The sequence below is a fragment of the Hypanus sabinus genome, chromosome 18 (assembly GCF_030144855.1).
Source record: "Hypanus sabinus isolate sHypSab1 chromosome 18, sHypSab1.hap1, whole genome shotgun sequence".
Taxonomy (NCBI): domain Eukaryota; kingdom Metazoa; phylum Chordata; class Chondrichthyes; order Myliobatiformes; family Dasyatidae; genus Hypanus; species Hypanus sabinus.
In genome coordinates this window covers 43,427,259-43,448,777 of record NC_082723.1, presented here as the reverse complement: position 1 = coordinate 43,448,777, position 21,519 = coordinate 43,427,259, and the positions used below count along the sequence as shown (strand labels likewise).

At 40.3% G+C, this 21,519-nt stretch overlaps 1 protein-coding gene across 6 annotated transcripts in view; it reads left to right on the top strand.

Moving 5' to 3' along the window:
* LOC132407564 (astrotactin-2-like) overlaps window positions 1-21,519 on the top strand; it is a 1,730,264-nt gene that overhangs the window by 897,321 nt on the left and 811,424 nt on the right. Inside the window, exon 1 of one of the 6 annotated variants that reach the window (XM_059994288.1) lies at window positions 155-222. The exons of the other annotated variants lie outside the window; for them this stretch is intronic. Within the exon in view, the coding sequence (XP_059850271.1) occupies window positions 221-222 (2 nt within the window). The 5' untranslated portion in view covers window positions 155-220. Of the gene's footprint in view, window positions 1-154; window positions 223-21,519 lie in introns of those variants that run through there. 6 annotated transcript variants of the gene reach the window in all.

Below are 21,519 nucleotides of genomic sequence, written 5' to 3'. Positions count from 1 at the left end.
AGCAGCAAAAAGGATTCTCTCAGCTCTTCTCAAGTCAGATGGCAATATTTAAAGAAATCAGCAGCTACTTATAAGTCAGTTGTAACCTGTTTTCTACTAGTGTTTGCTTCATCAAGACTGCAAGGATGTGGTGTGCTGGAATGGAGCAGTTTATTTAAGTTTTGCGGATTCTGAAATAGCCATTTTCTCCAGGCCCAGTCAAGAAGGCAGCTGTTTTCCAATGTAAGTGAAATCAGGCACACACAAGGCATGTTAAGCTGATGTGGCATGAGAGAGAAGCGTTCAGCAATAGGCCATGTCAGCTCAGAATCTTCTGCAAATACTGCTGTCTGCATCTGAGCAAGCAACAGTCTGCAAGGCTTAGTGCCTTCGTTGGAATGTGCATCAGTCAAAATGCACTTTTTGAGCACGAGAATAGTAGAAAGCCACAGGCAATGCTCTCCAAGCTGTTCCAGAATAGCATTACCAGTGGCTTTGGTCAGGAATGTCATTGGTTATGGGCTAGAGATATCTGCACCATAGTGAAGTAAGCCACACACTGTTATGTAAGGGACATCACACCCAGTCCTCTTTCAAGTAACAGAGAACAGGCTTCATCAGCTTGTACAATGACTGGTCCAAAATGCATAGGGGAGTGAAAATGTGGCCCTGGTTATATTGCCAAAAATTATGAGATTGTATATGGATGTTGTTGACTGTAGATCAGATCTCCCATGTACAGAATGTAGTAGGCACATTGAGAATCTATAGAATGAGAATAAAACTCACATTTTATTTTTCATGAGAACAAACTTAAACATCGTAAACAAAGAAATGGTTCAATATTATTCAATTTCTAGGCAAGTGATTCTTCATTGTAATTCCTTCTCTGTCCAGTGCGTGTGTAATGTTACTTTAGAATGGTGCTGACAACACTGACATTTATACCCCTATGTGAAGCAGTGCTATTCAGAAATATTTCCGGAAACCTCCTCTCATGACCTTGGGAAACAGTGTAACATTAAATATTTTGTTAGCTTTGCAAATCTGGAAGATCTGTATTCCTCAGCACTGGAGAGGCCAAATTCAGATTGGATGATCACTTTGCAGGAGGCCAGCCCTGAGCTTCCAGTGGCCAGTCACCATTATCCTTTACCTCACCCCTTGTGAACAAGATTCTAATGTTCAAACAAAGCTTATTGTTAGAATCAGAATCTGGTTTAATATCAGTGGCACATGTGGTGAAATTTGTTAACTTTGTGGCAGCAGTAGTGCAATACATGATAATCGAGAGAAAAAGAAGTGTAATACAGTAAATATATGTAATTATATATATATATATAAAACCTCCACAGTGTATGCTTAGCCCACTGCTCTACTCTCTCTATACCCACAACTGTGTGGCTAGTCACAGCTCAGATACCATCTGTAAATTTGCAGATGAATATAACCATTGTTGGTAGAATCTCAGATGGAGACGAGAGAGCATAGAGGAGTGAGATATACCAACTAGTGGAGTGGCGTGGCAGCAACAACCTGGCACTCAACATCAGTAAGATGAAGGAGCTGGTTGCAGACTTCAGGAAAGGTAAGGTGAAGAAACACATGCCAATCCTCATACAGGGATCAGAAGTGGAGAGAGTGAGCAGTTTCAAGTTCTTGGGTGTCAAAATCTCTGAGGACCTAACTTGGTCCCAACATATCAATGCAGCTGCAAAGAAGGCAAGACAGCGACTATACTTCATCAGGAGTTTGAAGAGATTTAGTATGTCAGCAAAAATATTCAAGAAGTTTTACCATGGAAAGCATTCTGATAGGCTGCATCACCGTCTGGGATGGGGGTGGGCTACTGCATAGGACTGTGAGAAGCTTCAGAAGGTCATAAATTTAGTCAGCTCTACCTTAGGTACTAGCCTACAAAGTACCCAGGACATCTGCAAAGAGCAGTGTCGCAGAAAGGCACCGTCCATTATTAAGGTCCTTCAGCATCCAGAGTATGCCCTTTACTCACTGTCACCATCACGTAAGAGGTACAGAAGCCTAAAGGCACACACTCATTGTTTCAGAAACAGCTTCTTCCCCTCTGCCATCCAATTCCTAAATAGACATTGAACCTATGTCCATAACCTCACTTTTTAAAAATATATTATTTCTGTTCTTGCATGATTTTTAATCTATTCAATATACATATACTGTAATTGATTGACTTATTTATTTCTTCCTTATATATTGTGTATTGCATTGAACTACTCCTGCTAAGTTAACAAATTTCACTACACATGCTAGTGATAATAAACCTGATTCTGATATACATATAATAGTTAAATTAATTAAACAAGCAGTCCAAAAAATAGGATATAAAAAAGTAGTGAGCTCGTGTCCATTCAGAAATCGGCAGAAGAGAAAAAGCTATTCCTGAATCATTGACTGTGTGCCTTCAGGCTTCTGTACCTCCTCCCTGATGGTAACAATGAGATGAGGGCACGTCTGGGTGCTGGAGTCCTTAATGATGGACACCACCTTTCTGAGGCACCACCCCTTGAAGATGTACTGGATACTATGGAGGCTGGTGTCCATGACGGAGCTGACTAATTTTACAACTCTCTGCAGCTTACTTCAATCCTGTGCAGTAGTACCTCTCCCAACCCCCTTCCCCCCCAGACAGTGATGCAGCCGGTTAGAATACTATGCATGATACACCTGTAGACATTTGTGAATGTTTTTGGTAACATACCAAATCTCCTCAAACTCCTAATGAAACATAGCCACTGCCTGGCTTTCTTTATAGCTGCATTGATATGTTGAGTCCAGGTTTTGTCCTTAGAGATATTGACACCACAAGAACTTGAAATTGCTCACTGCCTCCACTTCTGATCCTTCTTTGAGGAGTGGTATGTGTTCTCTTGCCTTACCCTTTCTGAAGTCCACTACAGTCTTCGAGACCCAACAGTGAATTCAACATCTTCAGCTAATCACCTTCTACTACTGTTTTTATTTCATATTTATTCCACATTCCTCACGTAATTCCATTTTCTGCATTTTCCCATCCTTTCTATTGTTCTCATACTCCAATTTACACAATCACTCCCTTCTCGTTGAACTTCTTCTATCCTGGCCACTTCTCTCTACTTCCCCAATTCCCCATCTCTGCATCTTAAAAACTATGGATCTCTGGCTGTTAATGATTGTGATGAAAGGTCATCAATTTGAATAGTTAAGTCTGTTACTCCAGCCACAGAAGGAGCCTTACCTGCAGAGCATTTCCAGTATTTTTCAGTTATTATTTAGTATTAACAATACCATCTCAGTTTGAAATTACTCCCTCAATGTGGTCATAGTCCAGCAGCCAACATTTGATTAGTCGCTAAGATCAGCTACTTCAAAGTGCCTTTGCACACAACGGTAGTTATTGGATGAAAGAACTGCATCTGGGCCAATACTTCAGAGACCTCCTGCTCCTATATTTGACACAGTTTGACCCATTAGTCTCAGCATGGCTCAGGGATCAAGCATGGAGCTTGCATTATCTTCACAGCACTAATTCCGATTTGACGGCCTGTGTCTATTAATTAAATCATTAGAAGCACAAAGTCCAACTTTTTTGCCGTGACAAATGCTGTGTGGATTTATTTGACAGCAACTTCAGCAAAGAACGAATAAATCTATTAAAAGTTACATGCTGAAAGTGTGCATATGTATAGAATTAGTTTTTTTGAGAGAGTATAGATTAAACGGTGACCCCTGCTGTAACCCCATTATAAGGAAAAGTTCCCTTCAGTGACCTTCCTGTGGCATGAGTTCTCAGTATCCCAGCCTCCCACTCTGAAGAACTGCAGTGGAAAAACTTAGGTTATCTCAGACAATCGTTGCCTTATTATATTTCCAGCTTCTGAAATCAGCACCATTCAAGAGGTTCAGTCAGTGTTGCGAACAAATTTATTTGTGCATCACAAACTTAATAAAACCTTCTGGTTAGACCTCTTTATGAATAAAGAACAGCAGGGTGAGCTTCCTCAACAACTATCACCCTGTTCCACTCGTATTTACTGTGCTGAAGTGCGTTGAGAGGTAGGTCATGGCTAGAATCAACTTCTGCCTGAGTAGTGACCAGGATCTGCTTCAATTTGCTTATCACCACAATAGGTCTACAGTGGATGCAAACTTACTGGCTCTCCACTTGACCTCGCATCACCTGGTCAGTAGCAATACCTACATCATGGTGCTGTTTCTTGACTACAGCTCAGCATTCAACACAACCATATCCTCAGTTCTAATCAGTAAGCTCCAAAGCCTGGTCCTCTGTACTTTCCTCTGCAACTGGATCCTTGACTTCCTCGCTGGGAGATCGTAGTCTCGCTCACAATCAACACTGATGCAGCCCACTGCTCTACTCTATATTTCCAAAATTGTGGGGCTAGATGCAGCTCAAACACCATCTATAAGTTTGCCAATGACACAACTATTGAAAAAATTTCAGGTGCTGATGAGGAGGCATAAAAGAGTGAGATAGATCAGCTGGTTGAGTGGTGTCACAGCACTAACTTTGCACTCAGTGTAAGTAAGACCACGGAATTGATTGTGGACTTCAGGAAGTTGAGGGAACACACACCAGTCCTTGTCGAGGGATTAGAGGTGGCAAGCGTGAGTAATTTTAAGTTCCTGAGTGTCAACATTTCTGAAGATGTATCCTGGGCTCAACTTATTGATACAGTTACAAAGAAGTCACAACAGCAGCTATACTTCATTAGGGGTTCAAAGAGTATTGGTATATCAGCAAAGACACTCACAAATTTCTACAGATCTACCAAGGAGAGCATTTTAACTGGTTGCATCACTATCTAGTATGGAGGGAGCAGTGCACAGGATTGGGAAAAGCTGCAGAAAACTGAAAACTCAGCCAGCTCTAACATGCGCACGAGACACCCAGCATCCAGGACACCTTCAAAAGGCATCCCCCATCACACAGGATATACCCTCTTCTCATTGCTTCCATGAAGGAGGAGGTACAGAAGACACAATCGAAGTTCCAAGAGCAATTTGTTTTGTCCCTCTATCAATGGATTTCTGAAGGGACAATGAAACCATGAACACTACCTCTGTATTTTTTCTCCTCTCTTATTGCACTAAATATTAATTTAAAATTGAATATACAGCACTGTGAAAAAGTACACACATGCATATATATATATATATAGAGAGAGAGAGAGACCGAGAGTGCTAGGGTGCCTAAGACTTTTGCACAGTACTGTAGTAATTTTATGTATTGCAATGTACTACTGCTGCAGACAAATTTCATGATATGTGAGTGACGATAAACCTGATTCTCATATGGGTCTCTATTGTGGACTGAGAGTGGGATGGAGCAGGGAGTGTGAAGCACCAGAGAGACATTCTGCAGTGATCAATAAACCAATTGTTTAAAATGAAGCGATCTTGCCTGGCACCTCAGGGCTGGCACTCCTCCTCTGCACCCTGTCCCTCCATGGTGCTCCACCCTCTCCATTCCCAACATTTTTTGCTCCCACCAGACTTAAGTACTCACCCTCCGCTCTGCATTAATAAATACAGTATTATGCAACAGTCTTAGGCAATCTAGCTATAAATACATGCACCTAAGACTTTTACATGGATCGTAAATAATTATTGTAACATTTTTATTAATTATGTATTGCAATGTGCTGATGCTGCAAAGCAGCAATTTTCTTGACGTGTGGCAGTGATATTAAATCTGGTTCTGTTAAATTGAACCCAAATAAATGATAAAATCAAGGAATATTTTGCTGATCTTTGGCATTGCTAGTTACCATAGATATTTTTTAAACAATGTTAATAAAACCTGTGGCAGCATGATGGATTGTCTGATACAGTGTTCAATTTTAATATTTTAAAGTTGGCTCTGTGTAGGCTGCTGGAAATGGATGCCATCCAGTTGTATCTGGTTCTCCCTCTGGAGCTGCCGTGCAGATTGCAATTCCGTTTGAAATCTGACTTAAAAACCCAATCAATGATAAGCTTTCCAGGAGAGATTTTGCTCAAAGCCAAGTGTTTAATCAATAAAAAAGTGCCAATATTTTCGACCAGACTCTGACAGCAGATGCTGGTGATAAATGGTTGACTTGACGTAAAAAGGCAAATTGATTATTTTATTCTACAGCACCATTTATTTATGACTTCTAAAGCTGTTCATTTCTTGCTGTCTAAGGAATCCATCATAATCTACACCATGGGGCACTCTGTGGTTCCTAGCCAATGATTTAAGTGAACAGCCTTTTTAGCAGCTGGACTCTGTTAAGTATAAAAGCCTTATATTTAATTCTCAGATTTTGATGAGATTGGATGAGCAAGAGGTGACATCAGGAACAGACACACCAGGATTATATGAGGGCCGAATGGTTTATAACTAGTAGGGCTGCTGCCTTCCAGCACCCGGGACTCGGGTTCAGTCTGACCTTGGGTGCTGTCTGTGTGGATTTTGCACTAGGTGCTCCATTTTCCTTCCTCATTCCAAATGTGTGCATGTTGGTAGGCTAATTGACCATTATGTATTTCCTTTAGTGCAGGGGTACCCAAACTAGGGTCTCAGCAGGGGTCCATGGATTTAAAAAGTTTGGGAATCCTTGCATTCGTGTGTGTGAGTGATGGAATATGGGAAAGTTGATGAAAATGTGGAGAGGTTTTTTTAAAAAAATTGAAATAATGTAGTAAATTGGCAGTTGTTGTTTGGCATTGACTTGGCTGTCTAAAGGTTCTGTTCTTTGCTGTATAGCTCTATGACTCTATAGCAACAAACCCATGACCCCAGTTGGTAAGTGGTTGAGCAGTGTCTGAGTTACTGTACATCATCTGATGCAGCTGTAGTGTTTCAAATGGTCAACCTAAACTTTGGTGAAGAAGACCTGGAACAAAAACCCAATAGACCATAAGACCACCAGATATAGGATCAGAATTAGGCCATTTGGCCCATCGAGTCTGATCTGCCATTTCATCATGGCTGATCCAGTTTTCCTCTCAACCCCGATCTCCTGCCTTCTCCTCATATCCCTTCATCTTCTAACCATTTATGAATCTGTCAACCTCTGCTTTAAATATGAAGACTTGGCCCCTACAACTGCTTGTGGCAAAGAGTTACACAGATTCACCACTCTTTGGCTAAAGAAATTCCTCCTACGCTCCCTTCGACAAGGATGTCCCTCTATTCCGAGGCTGGTCTGGTCTTAGACTCTCCTATCATAAGAAACATCCTCTCCATATCCACTCTATCAAGGTTTTTTAATAGGTTTCAAAGAGGCCACCCCTCATTCTTCTGAATTCTAGTGAAAGCAGGCCTAGAGCCATCAAACACTCTTCATATGACAAGCCTTTGAATCCTAGAACCCTTTTTGTGAACCTCCTTTGAACACTCTCCATTTTCATCGCATCCTTTCTAAGCTGCTAACAATATTCCAAGTGAGGCCTCACCATCATAAAGTCTCAACATTACATCCCTGCTTTTATCTTCTAGTCATCTTGAAAGGAATGCTAACATTGCATTTGCCTTTCTCTCCACAGACTTAATCTATAAATTAACCATTAGGGAATCCTGCAACGTCCCTTTGCTCCTCAGTTTTTTGTATTTTCTCTCCTTTTAGAAAATAGCCAACCCTTTTATTTCTTCTACCAAAGGACTATTCTCTATACATCCCGACACTGTATTCCATCTCCTAATCTGTCTAGATCCTTCTATAGACTTTCTACTTCCTCAAAACTACCTGCCCCTCCATCTATCTTCATATTTTTTGCAAACTTTGCAACCAAGCCATCAATTCCATCATCCAAATCATTGACATATAAGTTAAAAAGAATCAATCCCAACACAAACCACTAGTCGAACACCACTAGTCACCGGCAGTCAACCAGAAAAAGCTTCCTTTATTCCCACCCTTTGCCTCTTGCTATTCAGCCACTACTTTATCCATGCTAGAATCTCTCCTGTAATTCCATGGGCTTATAGTTTGTTAAACAGCCTCATGTAGGATGCCTTGTCAAAGGCCTTATGAAAATCGAAATGCATAATATCAACCAGTTCTCCTTTGTCTATCCTATTTGTTACTTCTTCAAAAAATTCCCACAGATTTGTCAGGCAAGATTTTCCATGCTGACTATGGCCCATTTTACCATGTGCCTCCAAGTATTCTGAGAACTCGTCCTGATTAATTGACTCCAACATCTTCCCATCCACTGAGGTCAGAACAACTGACCTATAGTTTCCTTTCTTCTGCCTCTTACACTTCTTGAAGAGTGGAGTGATATTTGCAACTTTCCATTCTTCCAGAAACTTTCCAGAATCTAGTGCTGCTTGAAAGATCATTACTAATGCCTCTACAATCTCTTCAGCCACCTCTTGATACCTGGAACTTCCACCATGCTGCTAGTGTCTTCCATAGTGAAGACTGATGCAAAATACTTATTCAGTTTGCCTGCCATTTCCTTGTCCCTCATTAGTATCTCTCCAGCTTTGTTTTCCAGCGGTCCGAGATCCATCTTGCCTCTCTTTTACACTTCATGGATCTGAAGAAACTTCTGGTGTTTAGCTTTAATATTACTGGCTAGCTTACTTTCGTATTTTATCTTTACCTTCTTAATACCTTTTTTAGTTGCCTTCCATTGGTTTCTAAAAGCTTCCCAACCCTCTAACTTTCCACTAATTTTTGCTCTATTATGTGCCCTCCCTTGGCTTTTATGTTGGCTTTGAATAGAATAGAAGTCAGTATTGGAGATTCTTTCAAAATATTTGTGTTTTCTGGTAGTCGATGTTGCTTTATTCAGCTCTGTATAATGTTTGCTGTGTTATATATTCTCACGTAATATACTACATGATCAGCTTTTTGATTGTACAGTAAACAACAGCGGTAAAATAATGGAAATTATGTGATTTTTAAATGAAAATAAATGCAAATATGTGACATCATGCTTTAATGTGATGGGCATTGATTTTATTGAAATCATATTTTGTTATTTCAGCATAAAGTGATTTTTTTTTGTGAAACCTGAATAGTATGTACTGTTTTAAACCCAAATTAGGAAACAGGCCTTGTAGAGTCACGTTCTGAATGATCAATAGGAAGCCTCCAGATGGCTTGAGATTAGATGGCTGCAAGAACATGACCAAATTTATAACTTTCAATCATGTTTCACAATCATTACTTTGTAGAAATGTATGCTGCTGTCTAGAAATCAGACCCATTTGTACTTCCTCTCTGTAATTTTAAATAGTGCACAAAAAAATAAAACCTTTGGCCTTGGGGAAGCAGGAACTGGCACTTCCAGAGACCATTCATCTTAACTTTATCGTGTTATCATCTGCAGGAAACACTTTAGTTGTTCAGTGATGGAAGCAGCATAAAAAGGTTGAGATCTGTGACTCTCTAACTCACATTTAAATGAGTACATCATACTGAGGGTATTGTTTTAAAACTTTCCCCATTCTTCACCAGATATCATAAAGCCAGGGTCAAACTTATAGCATGGAAACAGGCCATTCAACCCATCAAGTCCATTAATGCCAACAAACAAACACACACACACACCCTTCAGTTCCACTGGGTAAAAGTTCTGGAATTTTCCCCCTTGCAGCATTTTCTGGGAGTGCAATAACAGGCAATCTCATCTGGTCTCTCAACACCACCAGTTTGTCAAAACCAGTAGCAACTCCACTTCCTAAGGAGATTGAGGCGAGTGAGACCCCGTCCCATCACATTTTAACCAAGTTTTACAAGAGCACCACCGAGAGTGTCCTAACCAGCAGCATCACCGTGTAGTACAGCAATTGCAAGGCATCTGACCACAAGTCGCGTGGCACGTGTCCAAGTGGTTAAGGCGTTAGACTAGCGATCTGAAGATTGTGAGTTCGAGCCCCAGCTGAGGCAGTGTGTTGTGTCCTTGAGCAAGGCACTGAACCACATGTTGCTCCAGTCCACCCAGCTGAAAATGGATACAGGCAAAATTCTGGGGGTTAACCTCGTGGTAGACTGGCGTCCTATCCGACGGGGGCTGGGGGAGGGAGCTTTGTACTCCCAGTTGCTTCACGCCACGGAAACTGCCATAAGCACTGGTCTGATGAGCCTATAAGGCTCAGGACTGACTTTAACTGACCACAAGTCCCTACAAAGGATCGTGAGGACTGCTGAGAGGATCACTGGGGCCTCTCTTCAGAGATACTTAACAGGAGCCTTGCATAAGCAGAACCCTTAGCATTGTCAGTCTATCCAGCAGTCTCTTTGACCTACTACCATCAGGCAGGAGACACTATAGCATTAGGACAAGGACTGTAAGGATAAGAATCCCCTTCTTCCCCCTGGCCATAAGATTACTGAACACCCTGCTACCACCCAGACCTCATCATGAATAAAGCACCAATAGCTTTATAACTGTTTGCTTTTTGACTTGCATCGTAGACGCATCTTATTGTTTGTTAATTTATTTGTGGTAATAGTACTTTATGCATTATGTGTGTGGGTTATACGTTCTGAGTTGTATACCTTGGTCCGGAAGAATGTTGTTTTCCTTTTGTATTATATATGACAATAGAATTGGAACTTGATAAACTAGAGATAAAAAAAAACTGCTGGTTCAACCGTCAAAGTCCATTTACCTTCAATGAATGCATATATGAAAATATCACTCATCTACCCAATAGGAGAAGTGGTTTCACTGTGGCTGGTTAACCTATCAACCTACAAGCCTTTGGGATGTGGGAGGAAACAGTAAATAGTGCAGCCAGCTCAGACAACACTGGAAGTCAGGATTTAATTGGGTTCCGTGGGGCTGTGAGGTAGTCCAGTGCTGTCCTGTGTTAGTGGAAAAAAAGGTACCAGTAGACTTCTGGAGACTGTGAGCTGGGAACTGTGGTTCAAGGATCTCAGTATCTGTAATCCTGATAGTTGTCAATGGTTGTAGTGTTTTAAGGCCCCTTCTGATCATGGGATGCCATTTGATCTGCTCCATTGCCACTGGTGTGCCTCTCAGGACAGCTCATGTACCTTTGCCCCTCCTCCTGCCCCACCATTTTCTGCAATCCTCCTCATTCAAGTGGCTGATGTGGAGAGATCTCTTCAAGTGCCCTGATCTTGTGTGAGCAACAGATGCAGCTCCTATCATAAGTGAAACACACACATTGGGTTTTTACTTTTCTGTGAGACTGCAAGCCAGAATAACACTTTCTTAAAGTGAAAATTGATCAGTTGATATTTTCTAGCTTTGATCAGGCATCAACCCAACATCCTGGGATTGATCCTGATCACTGATTCTCCTGGTGAGAGGGTTGTATGTTCTCCCTGTGACCTCATGAGTTTGACCAGGGTGCTCCAGTTTCCTCTCCCATCTCAAAGAATATGAGTTGGTACAGTATTAGGCTTCTGTAAGGTACTTTATTTTTTGGAGCGTGGAAGGTTGAGGGGGGACTTGATAGAGGTATTTAAAATTATGAGGGGGATAGATAGAGTTGACGTGGATAGGCTTTTTTCATTGAGAGTAGGGGAGATTCAAACAAAAGGACAGGAGTTGAGAGTTGAGAGTTAGAGAGCAAAAGTTTAAGGGTAACATGAGGGGGAATTTCTTTACTCAGAGAATGGTAGCTGTGTGGAATGTGCTTCCAGTAGAAGTGGTAGAGGCAGATTCGGTATTGTCATTTAAAGTAAAATTGGATAGGTATATGGACAGGAAAGGAATGAAGGGTTATGGGCTGAGTGCAGGTCAGTGGGACTAGGTGAGAGTAAGTTTTCAGCAAGGACTAGAAGGGCCAAGATGGCCTGTTTCCGTGCTGTAATTGTTATATGGTTATATTGTACTCTTAGTGTCAGAGAGTGGTCAAGGCATTGAGTTGGGAAGTGTGTCACAACATTATAAAACTCTAGTTTAGGCACAATTTTGGCCATTCCTTTATAGGAAGGATGCGGAGGATTTGGAAGGGTTGCAGAATAAGTTTCCTTGATGCTGTCTGGTTTAGAGGGTGTGTGCTGGAAAGAAAGGTTGGACAGACTCTGGTTGCTGTCCTGAAGCAGCCAAAGCTGAAGAGAGATCTGCTGATTTATAATATTATGATAAGCACAAAAGGGGTAAGCAGCTGGTATCTTTTTCATAGGATCAAATGCCTAATCTAGAGGACATTCATTTATGATAAGATGTGTGGAACATTTTTTTCACTTTACACAGAAAGTGGAGGGTTCCTGCAATGTGTTGTCACAGGTGCTGCTGCAGGCAAATACATTTAGGAGACTCTTAGATGGGCATGGGAATATGTAGAGAAAGGAGGGATATGGACATTTTGAAGACATAAGGGATTAAGTTAATTAGGTTTGAAATTGCTAGCTTAATTATTTCAGGCAGAACACGGTGGGGTGAAGAACATACCTGTGCTGTACTGTCCCTTGTTCTAGTTCAAAAAGACTTCTGATTCGTGTTGTGTAATTGCCCATTCAAGAGTGCCTAAGAAATATTTTTTGATATATCATTGTGCACATTTGGATATCCCTTCCACAGTTGTTAATTTTAGACGGCACCCCAGGAATCACCAATTGCTTGAAGTAGTTTTTCTTTGTTTAATCAGCCTATAGCCTCCTGAGTCTCAGGGAAAAGTATCAAGGTTTATTTAATTGCTAAATCTAATCCCAAGTTAGTGCTGCAATTCTTCCATGGCCAATATGTCTTACCTAAGGAATGGTATTTCCCTTATTACTCCAGTTAGAAGCTAATCAGGGATCAGAATAGTTGTTGTAGAGTGTGTATCTGTGGAAATTGTTGCCACAGATGGCTGTGGAGGCCAAGTCATTGGGTATATTTAATAGATTCTTGATGGCTCTGAGCATGAAGGGATATGGACAGGGAAAAGGCAGGAGATTGGAGCTGAGATGGAAAATGGATCAACCATAATGAAATTGTGGCCTAATTCTGCTCCTATATCTTATGGTCTTGTATCTCCATCGCAATGTCACTCGGAATCCTTTCTCACTTGTCTTATTTATTTCAAACTAGCTTGTTTTGTCTCTTTATTTTCCTACTGATACTCAAAGGTTATTTTCTTCCATTCATATCTACTTCTGGAGAGAACCATTTGCTACAAACACTCAACACAAATCAGAGGCATTGTGATGGCATTTTCTTCTGACTTTATTGTATGCTTCAGCTTCTGATGTTTAAAACTTCATTTCAGCTCTCCTGATTCTTCATCCACATTTAGCCATAGAGGCACCTGCACAGACATTTGACTTGCCATACTAACCTGAGGACGTTTGTGTCCTGAGCTCTCCTTGCTTTACCTTAACAATTATACTTCAATTACACTTAAGATGTCCAGAAAATGTGCATATTTGGCAGCTAATTCCTTTCTTTAGCTACTTTTATGACACAAAGCTGGGTGGCAGTGTGAAATGTCAGGAGGATGTTATGAGAATGCAGGGTGACTTGGACAAGTTGGGTGAGTGGGCAAATGTATGGCAGATGCAGCTTAATGTGGATAAATGTGAGGTTATTACTATCTAAATATTACTATCTAAAATATACTAAATATTACTATCTAAATGGAGTCAAGTTAGGAAAAGGGGAAGTACAACGAGGTCTAGGTGTTCTTGTACATCAGTCGATGAAAGCAAGCATGGAGGTACAGCAGGCAGTGAAGAAAGCTAATGGCATGTTGGCCTTTATAACAAGAGGAAATGAGTATTGGAGTAAAGAGGTCCTTCTGCAGCTGTACAGGGCCCTGGTGAGACCCCACCTGGAGTACTGTGTGCAGTTTTGGTCTCCAAATTTGAGGAAGGACATTCTTGCTATTGAGGGAGTGCAGCATAGGTTCATAAGTTTAACTCCTGGAATGGTGGGACTGTCATATGTTGAAAGATTGGAGCGACTGGGCTTGTATACACTGGAATTTAGAAGGATGAGAGGGAATCTGATTGAAACAAATAAGATTATTAAGGGATTGGGCACGCTGGAGGCAGGAAGCATGTTCCCGCTGATAGGTGAGTCCAGAACTAGAGGCCACAGTTTAAGAATAAGGGGTAGGCCATTTAGAACTGAGATGTGAAAAAACTTTTTCACCCAGAGAGTGGTGGATATGTGGAATGCTCTGCCCCAGAAGGCAGTGGAGGCCAAGTCTCTGGATGCATTCAAGTGAGAGTTAGATAGAGCTCTTATAGATAGCGGGGTCAAGGGATATGGGGAGAGGGCAGGAACGGGGTACTGATTGTGTATGATCAGCCATGATCACAGTGAATGTCGGTGCTGGCTAGAAGGGCTGAATAGCCTACTCCTGCACCTAGTGTCTATTGTCTATTTTCCCTGCACTTGATATGAAAAGATGCTTCAGGCTAAAAGCTCCTTTTTTAAAAAAAACGAAACCCTAAGGTGACTTTCTGTGCAAACCTCACCCTGACTGTGTGCTGTGTAAAATGAGGGCAACAACCAGTGATCTGAAACAATAATTATAAAAATCATGTTTTCTAAAAATCTTAGAACTCAATGAAAAATTTGCCTATGTGCTAGTTCTGTCCAAGGGATTGATGAGGGACTCTTGTATTTTATCATGTATGTTAAAGATTTGGATTTGAATGTAGGAGATAAGATTAAGCATAAGCATACTACATGTTTTCTTTACCTTTAACCTGTGTTGCTACTTTCAGAGATTGTGAACCTTGACCCCAAGATCTCTTTGCATATCACTTGGGGTGGCATGGTAATGTAGTGACTACCATTACACCATTATAGCTCCAGTGAACTGGGTTTGATTCCACCACTGCCTGTAGGGAGATTGTATATTCTCCCTGTGCCTATGTGGGTTTCCTCTGGGTGCTCCAGCTTCCTCCCACAATCCAAAGATATATGGGTTAGTAAGTTCATTGATATATTTGAGGGACGTGACCTCATAGTCTAGAAGGACCTGCAGCTGTGCTTTATCTCTAAAGTTAATAAAATTAAAAAAAATAAAATTAGGTAATTTGCAGAAGTTATGGAATTGCTGGTGCTGAGAGTGTGGAGGATAGTTACAGGTTGGAGGATGGGGTTGATCATTTGGTAAAATATGAGGATCAATGGCAGACAGAACTTGATCGTGATGTGGTCCTTGATGCACACTTCTTGAAGAGGACAAGTAAGGGTTGGACATACACAATGAATGGTAATGCCCGAAGCAGTATTGAGAAAACGGGGGATATTTGTGTACAAATCCAACAATCTCTCAATTTGGTCACACATGGAGCTATGGTGGTGAAGAAGGCACTTGGGATACTAGCCTTCATTGTCAGAGGTTAAGATATAACATTATTTAGCCACAGCTAGAGCATTGTGTACAATTCTGGTCAGCACATGATAGAAAAGATGTGATTGCACTGGAGACTGCAGAGAAGATTCAGCAGGGTTATGCCTGAGGCATTAAGAAGACAATGGATAGGTTGGGTTTGTTTTCATTTGATTGAAGGAGGTTGAGGGACAACCTGATTTGAAACTATATCCCATAGCAGAAATGACTAAAACTAGAGTTCATAGGTTTAAGCTAAGAGGTTTAATGAGGACATAAAACAAAACTTTTCTTTACCTGGAAGATGTTTAGAATCAGAAATATCAGGGACCCCCACCAGCCAGGACATGCTCTCTTCTTGCTGCTGCCATCATCAAGCAGGTACAGGAGCTCATGAACCAAAGGGGATAACTTCACTCAACTTCACTTTTCCCACCACTGAAATGTTCTCCCAACCAATGAACTCATTTTCAAGGACTCTTCACCTCATGTTCTTAATATTTCTTGCTTTATTTTTCCTTTTGTATTTGCTCAGTTATTTATTGTGCATTGTTTGCATGCCCAAGTTGATGTAGTCTTTCATTAATTGTATTACGGTTATTATTCTATTATTAATTTATTGAGTAGGTCCACAAGAAAATAAATCTCAGGGTTGGAGATAATGATATATATGTACTTTGATAATAAATTTACTTTAAACTTTAAACTTTGAAGTGAGTGGTTTTACATATTTATTGAGAGATACAGAACAGGACCTTTGGCCCAACAAGCCCACCACCCAGCAACCCATCTATTTAATCTTAGCTTAATCACAGGACATTTAAGAATGACCAGTTAACCTACTAACCAGTATGTCTCTGGAATGTAAAAGGAAACCAGAGGAACAGCAAGTCCTTCTCATGCATTCATAGGAAGACATGGGCTTACAGACAGTGCCGGCATTCAACTCCAAACTTCAACGCCCCAAGTTGCAATAGTATCGTGCTAGCTGTTTTGCTACCATAGTGGAGGAAGTTAGTCGCACAACACAGGGAATATCACAAAGGTAGAGCGTTCCTATGAAACCTTTCTTAAACCAAAATGGCGTAAAATGAAGAACCATTAATTTGTACGGGAAAAATTTTCGTAAAAGCGAAAATCCTCCTTGTAATGCGAAAACAGGTTACTAATGTAGGTCCTTTGTAAAAGCAAAGTGGCGTAAAGCGAACATTTGTAAAGCACACCTGTACTTTATAATGTCGTGAAGGGTCTGTTTCTGTGCTGTATATGATTCTATAACTTTAAAGACCCAAGTTTTTCTTTCCTCCTTTGGGTGAGTTCCAGAAGAAAGGGAAAAAATGCTGATTTTCATCACGTTTGTTGAAATGTAATTGCTACTCTAACAGCTCGTAACTCAGTTGTGTAGAAACACATCAAATGAACCCAAGTAAAAAAAATTATTGTAAGAATTATCACTTGCAGCATAATCAAGTCAATAATAATGTGAGAATTCTGAAATCCTTCGAAGTCCCATTATTGATACCATGAGAAAATAATTTGAAAAAGTCTGCTGAACAAGTCATTACTAAAATGTTGCAAACCTTTGCAATTTTATTAACACTTCATTGATTCTGCACTGTACCTTTGATACATGGGACTCTGGGGAGAAAGGCTAACTATAACTGATTGTAGCACTCTGATAACTGGGTAAATGATTGCTGTCTCCCAACAACCATTTCAGTGTAATTTTTCTTGGCAAAGTACACCTCTGTGCACTGCAGATGATGAGGTACACCACACAAAGTAATCTAGCAACTGATAGGCAATCAAACATATTGCAATTTGCTACAGGCATGAGAGAGATGAAGTTACCATGGCTGCAAATTTATCTCTTCATTTTGAAAATAGACAACTAAAGTATTTTTCACAGTAATCACCAGTTCCAAATACAAAAACAATTTGAATATGAATCTTGATTTATTTTTGCAGAATTGTTTATGTATATAAACTTCTCTCGGAACCTGCTTCAAGTGTATTGATTGAGATAAACTGCAGGCAGTTAACTCCCTTTGGATGGAGTTAGATTTTGTGTTCCTCAGAACCATGGCATTAGTCACAGTGAGGTCTATTTTAATGACGGTAACCATCAGTGCAGGTTTTGATTAGGAGACTTGCAAAGGCAGGCAGCCAGGAAGAACATTTTTTGTTAATTATTTCCTGCTTTTAGCCTTGGTATCTGCATGAAAGGTACTCACTAACTATCACAGCTTTACTAGATGGATGCATAAGTGTTGGTGCCACTAAAAGTGGCATAATTTTTGCATAAAGTCACTGAATTTGCTTGTACAGAAATACAAACACACTATGAGTCTTTAGGAGATAAAAATCAAAGTAAATTTATTATTGAAGTATATGTGTGTGTGTGTATATATATATATGTCACTGTACATACTACCTTAGGATTAATTTTTTCTAGCAGATATTTACATTTGTACAAGAAAATGAAGAAATACATTAGAATTTATGAAAACAAAAACTGACAAAGAGCCAATGTGCAAAAGAAGACAGTTTGTTCAAATAAAAAAAAACAAATAATACTGAGAACATAAGTTAGCGATTCCTTGAAAATTAGCTTGTAGCTTGTGGAATCAGTTCAGAGTTGAGGTGAGTGAAGTTATCCGTGCTGTTTCAGGAGTCAGATGATTGTAGTGTAATAGCTGTTCTTGACCCTGGTGGTGGAACCTAAGGCTCCTTTACTTCCTGACTGATGGTAATAGCAAGAAGAGAGTTTGGCCTGGATGTTGGGAGTCCTTGATGATAGGTGCTGCTTTATTTTGGCAGTGCTCCATGTAAGTATGCACAATAGTGGTGAGGGCTTTGCCTGTGGTTCTCTGGGCTGTATCCGCCACTTTCTGTAGATCATCTTTTTTTGTTTCTGGGCATAGGTGTCCCCATACCAGGTCATGATGCAACAAGTCAGGATATTCCCCACTGTGCAACTATACAAGTTTGTCAGTTTTTCAGATGACATGGTGAATCTAGGCAAACTTCTAAGAAAGTAGATGCACTGTTGTGCTTTCTTCGTGATGGTGGCATTTAAGTGCTGGAGATAACTTTGTTGAGAATGTCAAGGGCTGACATTGAGATCAAGTTCTTATGCTCTTTAAGCACAAAGATACCAGCAGATAATTGAATGGAATTTTAACAGTTAAAATAGCATAACTTAATTCAACATTTTGGGTGCTGTACCAGTTGTCTGTAGGAAAGGCGGAGGAAGCTAATCTATATTAGTGGGAGTAGAGAACGGGAAGCAGTTGTGTTGAAGAGAAGATGCTGAGGGAATTGGCAGAATAGATGCTGAGAAGAGAGTTATTTTCATAGTGAGCAGTAGTGCAGAGACACAAGGGACTGCATATGATGGAATCTGGAATTCCAGCATTTGAGTGATCAAGTAGCATCTATGGGAGGAAAGTCGTGATGCAGTATTTCCATCTAAACGTCAATATTTCCTTTCTTCCCACAGATGTTTCTTGACCCTCTGAGTTCTTCTAGTAGGTTTTTTTGTTGCTACGATAAGCAGGCAGGTTTCAAAGTAAATCACAAGACACATACCCTTAACTGCACAAATTGGTGGCTGAGCTCCAAGTTCATTGAATAGATTCACCTCAGATTAAAAATTTTCAATGTTGTTGGTCAATTTAATTCACATTTCAATTTGCTCTGCCCACAAATCGTTCCCTTGGTTTGATTTTATATGTAATTTAAGTTGCTGAATTTTCACAACTATTCACTGTAAAGCAGGCAATAAAGATTTAGGTGCAGGAGTTAGCATTTTAAGGGCAATACCCAAATCCAGGCTGATAGGTTGCAAATGACCTTCACACCATAGAAGAGCAAGCAATAATGATATCCAACAAGAGAAAATCCAACTATCACCCACTGATATTCCAAGGCATTACCATCACTGAATACCTTCACTATCAGAAACTGTACTGGAGTAGTTATATACAGACCATGGCTACCAGAGCAGTTCGGAGGCTAGGAATCCTCCAGTGAGTAATTCCTCTCCCCACTACCCAAAGTCCACCATCAGAAGTTAAAAGAGAAAAACATTGGAAACAGCAGCAGATCAGGCGCCGTTGGTGAAAAAGAAGCAGAGCTCAGGCAAGTTCAGGCTTCTTCATCAGGACTTTGTCTAGTGCTGATCCTGAGCAGTGAACGTTCTCTCTTTCCACCGATGCTGCCTGATCTGCTACTCTTTTCTGTTTTTCATTTAGCAACATGCTGAACTTCATCATGCAAATTCCCTGGTAAATTTCTCCTTGCTGACTGGTTTGACATGATTATTTCAGAATCAGTTGTATTATCACAGACGTACATTGTGAAATTCATTGTTTCATGGCAGCAGTACAGTGCAATGCATAAAATAGACTATAAATTACAGTAAGAAATAAAATATATACAATATTTTTTTTAAAGAAGTAGAGTTCATCCCTGTGCGCATTGTGTGGCAACTTTCCCTTTACTTTAGCATTTGTTTGTCATGCAAGGCTTGATATTCAACCCAGCATGGATGAAAAGTGTGCAAGGACCAGATGGATTTGAACCAGGGACCTCTTGTTCCAGAGTCAAGGTGCAGATGCCAGTGCACACTGGTACAGATATACGGTGCCTATAAAATGTATTCACCTCTTCCCTTGGAGATGTTCAAGTTTTATTGTTTTACAACATTGTATCACAGTAAATTTAATTTGGCTTTTGACACTGATCAACAGAAAAAAAACATTTTCATGTCAAAGTGTAAACAGATCTCTACCAAGTGATCTAAATTAATTACAAATATAAAACACAAAATAATCCATTACTTAAGTATTCACTCGCTTTAATCCGACACACCAAATCATCTCTGGTGCAGTCGATTGGTTTTAGAAGTCACATAATTAGTTAAATGGAGATCACCTGTGTGCAGTTAAGGTGTTTCAATTCATTGTGGTAAAAATATACCTGTATCTATAATGTCCAACTGCTGGTGAGTCAGTATCCTGGCAAAAACTACACCGTGAAGACAAAAGAATACTGCAAGCAACTCTATAAAAAGGTTATTGAAAAGCACAAGTCAGGACTCCAAGTCACTAAATATCCCTTAAAGTACAGTTAAGCCAATCATCAAGAAATGGGAAGAATATTGCACAGCTCTAAATCTGCCTAGAGCAGGCTGTCCTCAAAAACTGAATGATTGTGCAAGAAGGGGACTAGTGAGGGAGGCAACCAGGTGACGCATGACAACTCTGGAAGTTTTACAAGCTTCAGCAGCTGAGATGGGAGAGACTGCGCATACGACAACTATTTCCTGTGTGCTTCACCAGTTGCAGCATTATGAGACCGTGGCAAAGGGAAAGTCACTGTTGAAAAAAAAAACACATGAAATCTCAGCTAAAGAAGGCATGTGGGAGACTTTGAAGTCAGCTGGAAGAAGGTTCTATGGTCTGATGAAACTAAAATTGAGCTTTTTAGCCATCAAACTGAACACTATGTTTGGTCTAAGCCAAACACCGCTCATCATCAAAAACACATTATCCCCATGGTGGGGATGCTTCACTGCAGCAGGCCCTGAAAGGCTTGAGAAGGCAGTGGATAAAATGAATGCAGCAAAATACAGAGAAATCCTGGAGGAAAACCTGATGCAGTCTGCAAGAGAAGCACAACGTGGGAGGTTTGTTTGTCAGCAAGACAATGACCTGAAGCATAAAGCCAAAGCTACACAGGAATGGCTTAAAAAACAACAAAGCTAATGTCCTGGAGTGGCCAAGTCAGAGTGCAGACCTCAATCCAATTGAGAATTTGTGGCTGGACTTGAAAAGGGCTGTTCACTCACGATCCCCATGCAATCTGGCAGAGCTTGAGCAGTTTTATACAGAAGAATGGAGAAAAATTGCAGTGTTCAGATGTGCACAGCTGTTAGAGACTGTAATTGCTGCCAAAGGTGCATCTACTAAATACTGACTTGAAAGGGTTGAGTAATTATGTAATCAACTATTTTGTGTTTAATAATTGTAATATATTTAGACCAGTTTGTAAAATTTGTTTTCATTTTAACATCAAAAAGCCTTTTCTGTTGATCAGTGTCAAAAATGTCAAACTTTTTATAGGTGCTATGTATGTGTGTGTGTGTGTGTGTGTGTGTGTGTGTGTGTGTGTATTATATACACACATAAAAATATTGAGGTAGTGTTCATGGTTTCATTTTCCGTTCAGAAATATAATGGCGGAGGGGGAATATTTGCATCCAGTATCAA